Source organism: Kryptolebias marmoratus, linkage group LG11 (genome assembly GCF_001649575.2).
Source record: "Kryptolebias marmoratus isolate JLee-2015 linkage group LG11, ASM164957v2, whole genome shotgun sequence".
Lineage (NCBI taxonomy): Eukaryota > Metazoa > Chordata > Actinopteri > Cyprinodontiformes > Rivulidae > Kryptolebias > Kryptolebias marmoratus.
Window position 1 is genome coordinate 14,407,407 of NC_051440.1, and position 7,273 is coordinate 14,414,679.

General features: G+C 40.4%; 1 protein-coding gene across 1 annotated transcript in view; it reads right to left on the reverse strand.

The window, feature by feature from the left end:
- The window catches only part of roraa (RAR-related orphan receptor A, paralog a), a 194,217-nt gene extending 192,736 nt beyond the window's left edge, over positions 1-1,481 (reverse strand). The window contains exon 1 of the mRNA XM_017406067.3: positions 1,159-1,481. Coding sequence (XP_017261556.1) covers positions 1,159-1,315 — 157 coding nt within the window. The 5' untranslated portion in view covers positions 1,316-1,481. The remainder of the gene's footprint in view (positions 1-1,158) is intronic.
- Between the last annotated feature and the right edge of the window lie 5,792 nt (positions 1,482-7,273).

Below are 7,273 nucleotides of genomic sequence, written 5' to 3' on the forward strand. Positions count from 1 at the left end.
GGGGGGGGGGGGGGGGTATCCGCGGCGATGATTTCTGCTCTCAGTTGCGCGCCTCTGTTTATGGCTAAACCTGTTACATAACCAGCTTACATTCCACATTCACCATATCACATTCTAAATATACCCCCTTCGCTTTTGAGCGCGGGGTGGGGGGGCTCTGTGCAGGAGCGCCGTTCGGTGAATTATTCCTCTCATCTACAACCGCTCGCATTAGTGGGTTGTGATCAGCCCTGCCTGTGAGAGGAATCGGCAGAGAGAGGGAGAGAGAAAGGAAAAAAAAAAAGATTATTTCTTTGAACTTGTGCGAGCTTCAGTCTGTGCAGGAGACAGTCGAGGAGAGGAGGGGGGTGTGGTTAAACACTGTCTTGTACTGTACAACATGGACGGGACGTGATAGATAAATCATGTTGAGGTGGTGGTGCGGGGGGGAAGAATAACTATAATGCAGCCATGCACGCAGACATTTCATGGTTTGATCTGCAGGCTAGTGGAGCGTTATTGTCTGAACACATTGCATTGCAAGAGATCTCCCTACAGTTCGTTGTTTTTGCAGGAAATAAACACCCCCCCAGCTTCATCTTCTCCACGATCTGCGAGCATAAAAGATGTAGAGAGAAAAAAAATATATGATCCAACCAGACGGCGCTGCGAGCTGTGTGTGCGTGTGTGTGTCTGTGGAATCGTAAGGGGACACGCAGATCGATCACAGTTTCCTAAAGTTCACTTTGGACACTTTGACAATATTGCGCCGGAGCGAGCAGCGACAGGAGGAGATCCTGTTATTTCCGAGTTCCCGGATAATTGAATAATCTTGCAGTCAGGAGTAAATGTGACATCTGTGACCGTATCAGCCCCCCCCCCATGATTTTGGCTGTCAGTGGCAAGCACACACACACACATGCACGCACTCAGACGCACACACACACACCAAAGCAATAATTACCTGCAACCAAGCGGGGCAAAGCGAACTGTAAGTGCAGCCGGGTGGAATCTAGACGAGGTACGCTTATTGTTGTTGTTGTTTTTTTAATATGAGGTTGCGGTTTGATTTATATTGAAGTAAAAATAAAAATTAAAAAAAATTCCTCGATTGCTTTCGTCTTCTACAGCCATTAAAAAAAAAAACAAAAAAAAAACAACTAGCCGCTGCCCGCTTACCTCTGTTGGTGCTCGAACAGGTCTGCTTCCGAACCGGCGCCGCTGGATGGTCCGCTTTCCGGAGCGTCTCCAGGTTTACCGGGGTTTCCCTGACCGGGGTAGCCGGCTCCGAGGCGCTGTTGCCCGGGTCGCTCGCTGGATCTGGGGGGGACTCCATGTTGAATTTCAGGATTCACTGTTTTCAAATACAGCTAACACTTCAAACTAATTCTCTTGCTGATCTGTGGAGCTCCGACACTGTACGTCTTGCTATCTAATTTAGAGCAGAAGTATGAAATGAGAAATGCGAGTGTGTCTGGAGGTGGGTGTGTTAGGTTTGATTGTCCACTAGGGGCGCTGGTGAGAGGCTCCCAGTCATGTAGGCTGGAAAGGGAGAGCTTGTCAATAGCCGAAGAATAGATGGAGGCCTGAAAGTCATCCAAGATGCTGTTTTATAACATGGGGGAATTAATATTCCACCACTTATTTGCATTTAAATCATATTCTATATATGTAAAGTTTGTCATGTTGTGGTAATACCAGTCATGTATTGCAACAATAGTCAAAGTATAGCCTGCATTACAGCAGCATGTTTATCGCCCTCTTCCGAAGTTAAAAGAGCGATAATGTTTTTTTGTCTGAGTGTGTGTTCATTTGTCTTGGCTGTTAACAAAATAGCTCGTTAATCACTGAATACGTTTTAAAGTAACTTTCAGAAGTATGGGTTGTCATCTAGCTACAACTGATTAAGTTTTGGAACTCGATTCAAGATGGCCACCACATCAAACACAAAAAAGGCTGTAACTCAGACTTTTTTATTTTATGTATCTATTTGTTTATTTATTTGCAGAAATTGAGTTAAGATTGGATATGGTAGTAGTTGAGACTGATTCCCAACTCGTACTCTAAGTGCGACTGACAGCAGAAGTATCGGAATCAACTCTGTCTGTTTGATAGCAAGATATCTCATGGACCGATGGCTGGTTCTGGAAAACTATCCAGTGTCGGCCCAGTTCAGAGTCAATGCAGATGTCAGACTTGCAGATGATTGATCAGAAAATAATCACTGGCCTGCCGTCTACAACTGATTACCTTTTGGACTCGATCCAATTCAAGATGTCACCAGAGCTGACTTTAGAAAACGCTAAATATTGCTATAACTCAGCCTGTTGTACAATGTTCTTCACACATAGCTCTAGCACAACACATTGTTCGACATCTTTGCTTAAAACCTTGGCATTAACCTTTGGAGTCAACCCTATCTGTCTGTCACAAGCTACTAGATGGATTTCAGTAAAACTATCAGAAAGTAATGTATACATCTACAACTGACTAACCTTTGGAGTTAAGCCAAGATAGCTATCAAACTAACTGATTTTAGCAAAATGGCTGTACCTCAGTAAGTTTTACAGATGTTGAGCTAAAATCTGGTGTATCAGTAGCTGACAGTCATTTACAACACATACTCCAAGTGCTGACAGATCATGCAAGATCATGCGAGTTATCACACAATTGCATCAGATTGCCCCTAATGTTATTTTCAGTAGTTGGGGTTATTTATTTTTGACCACAAACTCCAGTTGCATCCATCTATTTTGATCACTCTGTCTGCAAACTCAGTCAAAAGCTGCAGAGGTGCATGAAATATTCAATGCAAATTCCTTCAGTGCCTTCACAGAACAGTCTGTAGACTTCTTCCAGTCATAGCCGTCAAGAATTCAAGCAGGGATAATCAGCAGTCAGTTCATTATTTTCATTAAAAAATCACTATCATCATCTTCATCATCATGATCTTCACCATCCTGTGGGAGGAGCGGGCTGAATATGTGAGTGGAGCTGATGAAAGAACTCTTTTAATTCACACAATAACATGCAGCTCTCCGCTCTGCCTGATAAAAGAGCGGCTTGACAGCAGTTTGCTAAGGATACGATTTAAGATCCAACACCCTGGTATTAAACGTCACGCACGCAAATGGCTTCTGTGTCCTGCTTGTTGTGCAAAGAAGAAATTAGGGAGAAAAAAAAAATGCAAGCACCATGCTTTCTGCATGTGATCAGCAGCAGGACAGGCTGCAGACAGAACCCTGTCTCTTCAAAGCGGTACACGTGGACTTTGACATGGTTCTGCCCTTCAAGCACAGACCCATACTGATCACAGGCAAGACGAGCAGAACAGCCAGTATGACCTAAGTTAAATGTTCCTGTAAAGACAGTAGGTTTCATTTTTTCTATCTTCAGATACAAATAGGTGTTTCAGAATAAAACTGTTAATAGATTTATGTTTCTAAAAGAAGAAAAAAATGCCTTTTGTCCTTTTGGTTACTTTTTTCAAAGTCCATTTAGTGAATTAGTAATCCCATTTTACTCTTCACAATGTAAATTTAGCCCAATGGTTTCCAACGTTTTCAGCTTCAGTGCCACAAAATAATTGGGACAGAAACTTGTAACTCCAAATATCTTTGGTTATAGTCAGCAAACATTACAGTTAGGCTAATTAAACAAGGGTTATAATGGCAAAAAAAACATTATACTATTTTTATTGACTAATTGCAACATACTTTATTTCTCACAACAATTATGGCACAAAAATGTAATGTACAATAATTTTCCATTTTAAGTTTGTTTCTAGAAATAAATCATCTCAAGACACCAAACTTGATGTTTTGTGACACATAAAGGGGCCTCAGTCCCAACTTTGGGAACCGATGCTTTAGCCACACTGAGACAAAAAAGGCCAAAACAATATAATTTACATAGAGTGCCATACAGTTGTCATAAATTATTAACATTTTTTTCTGTTAATCTTTTTCTGTTTACATTTTACCATCAAGAGTTTTAAATTAGTGCCATCAAACATCTGACCATATATTTTATTCCAATTTCCTAAATCACAAGCTTAGTGTTATTTAGAGCGTTGTTTTGTGTTTTGCTGAAAACTAAAATGTGCAACTAAATCCATAGCAGTTTTATAATTTGATAAAAAGTCATTGCAATCAAGTATCTGGGGAATGAATCTGACAGGCCTATTTACACAACAACATGCTGCCATTTGAAAGAAATGAAAGTAATATACTTTTAGCAATGTGTTTTTAATGTGTTCTCTTTTCATTTGGAAAATTGTGATGGTCGTAATGAAAATATTTTTTTGTGTGTTGGGTATAAAAATGAAACAAAAATCATCTGGTCTTTATCAGGTTTTAACAAAAGATCGATACAACTTCAGATAAACAAAAGAAAAAGAAAAGCATGACATACAATCAGGCATTAATGTTTATTTTACAAAACCAAAGCCAGCTTGCAGAAAAAACTAAATGCATGCTTTAATTCAATAGATTGAACCTTAGCAGCAATAACTTGAAGTAATTATATTTTAAATGATTGTAACAGTCTTTTATATGGCTAAGGAGGCATTTAGTCCACTCTTCTTTACAATATTACTTTAGTTCTTGGTGTTCTTGGGATATTAGTTTGTGTATATCTCTGTTCAGGTGAGACTATGTCACCTGACTCAGGTCTTGTGCGAACTGTGACATCATGAGAGCAGAGCTGCCGTTTATACCTGCCCTTCAGACATGCGGCTCTCCCTGCAGGTCTCTTTATAAAGAATAGGGGAAACAAATTACAAAGATGTTGCAGAATGGTATAAGAAGAACAGCTGTGCACATAAAATGTAAGTAATAACATTTTCAACTTATCTAAGCAGTTTTTTGAAGTTTATGAAATATCTGTAATGATTGGACCTTTTTTAGGTTTTCTTTAGTTGTATAGACGTAGCAACAAATCTGCTTGCAGGTTCTGCCCTGCTCCTGTTCCTGTTTACAGTTTGCACCCCTTGTGCAGTGCAGCGACAAGTTACAAAAATGGGAGTGACACAAAACAACACGACTGTTGCTGTGAGGCCAGTTTTGGCGTGAGACATCATTTGTGAGGCAGTGAATGGTGAGTGCAAACCAGGTGTTAAGGTTTAATCACGTGTAGGTCTGGACTTTGACTGAGCCATTTCAGGACATATCATCCGCCCTCCACCACCGTGCTTCACAGTTGGGGTTTTTACTGTGTTTGTTTTTGTAGTAGTTTTTTTTCTTTTTTTCAAATGTTGCGCTGTGCAATACGATGTGTTTTTATTGTATTAGGATGAACTTCGAAGCTTCAAATACTAAGTCGAGGTGTTTCCATATTTTCTCTGTGCCTCGTTCAGGCTGACCTCAAGGTGAACTTGCTGGAACATCTAATCTCGCAACGACTGGCATCTGTCTCGAATGTTTTTTTACTTGTAAATATTCTTTCTCTCTGTGGAACGATGGACTCCAGGCTGTTTGGAAATTGCCTTCTAACCCTTTCCAGATTGATGGGCAGCAACAGTTGCTTCTCTGACATCATTGCTGATGCCTTTCCTCCTTGGCACCAAATGCTCCAGATCATGCAAGCTAGCCAAACATCTGCTTTTATGAAGCTCCTAACACTTGACAATGATCAGTTATTCAACAACAACATTTGATTAACACCACCTGGCCGCTAACCTTGTTATTCTACATAGATGTAGCAAAGATGCACTTTGTACACACTCCTGAACTGGAGGGTTCCTCAGTTCTGTGTTCCCCACTGTATTCTCCAAGATTTGCTGTAGTTACGGTTTGTATTATTATGCTTTGAAATCAAGCATCGACTGAATCCATATAAAAGTACAGAAGACTGAATATGAAGTGCTAAAAAATATGTAGCGTTTTATGTCTGGACTAGTACCATGTAGGAATTTAGTCAAACAGATTCAATTTTTATGTTTCCATTATAGCAGCGCTGCATGTTAGTCATCAAGAAGAGCATGATGTAACTTTTGGAGCTGCTCCGTGCAGAAGGCTGACTTTTTTGACAGAGAGCCAAAAGGAATCTCTCGCTGCCAAGCGAAGAGGCCAAGTTCCATTCCTTCTGCTCAGCTTTAGTTCCTCCAGATTTCCCTGACCTCCTGACTCAGAGCAGTACGACAGCGTGAACCCTACACTCACGTTCAGCGCCTGTTGCACGTTCAGCAAAAAGGCTGCGCAACTTCAACTTGAGACATGAGCAGAAAAGGCTACACTGCATGAAACAACTGCCAACACGGTTCATAAAAGAAAATCAAACTGCTGAACAACTTTTATGGCACCAATAAACATTTTGTCCAATGATTTTATGAAATAGGAGGGAAAAAAAAGACTGCTCCCACGAAACAGACGTGCGATAAGAATATGCAGAGACGCACACCCTCCGTGTTCAGACATAAAAAAAAAAAACAGTGCAAGGACAAGTTTAATAGTGCCGCTTTAATTTCTGAATTAAAATGAATTATGCTGCTGTCACACTGTTGAGAAGGTGGAAGGATGTGTTGGGTGTGAAGCGAGCAGAGTAAGCATGCCTGGCGTGATCAGATGATTGATTAAGCTGACACTGGCTCAGGGGTGCAACGCCGCTCTATTTTTCTCCCTCATTACGTAAGACTATATTTCATATCAGGAGTGCACTGGAGGAAGACACCAAAAACACAAGACAGGACACCCTTCAAATAAAAAGTTTATCAGACAACAGCCAAGGAGACTGATGAGTTTACCCTCTAATCTTGTCTTAGAAGTGCTGATAAAAAAAGAAGAAGGAAAAAGAGATGTTTGTCAAATGGCAGGGCTATCGGGAAAAAAAATCAACATTCTTCCTAGAAATCACATTTATCACTCTAAGAAAGGGCAGTAAGGTTTCTGCCTGTATCTGCGTGCATGTAGTTGTTTGTTAGTTTCTTAGCAAAATCTCTCATGAGCCACTGGGTGGATTTTAATTAAACTTTCAGAAAGTAATCCTTTGGTGTACATTTATAAATGATTACCTTTTGGATTCAACCCCATTCAAGATGGGCGCCTCAGCTAAGCAACCTTAGCGAACAGAAAAATTACTACAACTCGGTCAGTTTTAAAGATAGTGAATTAAAATTTTGTTGTGGTAGTAGCAGAGTGTCATCCCCAACACAGACTCTGAGCACTTTGTACTGCGTAAAATCCTTCCTTAAAACTTTAGCATTAACTATTGGCATCAACCCTGTTTATCTGTTAGCAAAATAATTCATTATCCACTGAATGAATATTTACGAAACTCTCAGAAAGTAATCATTGGA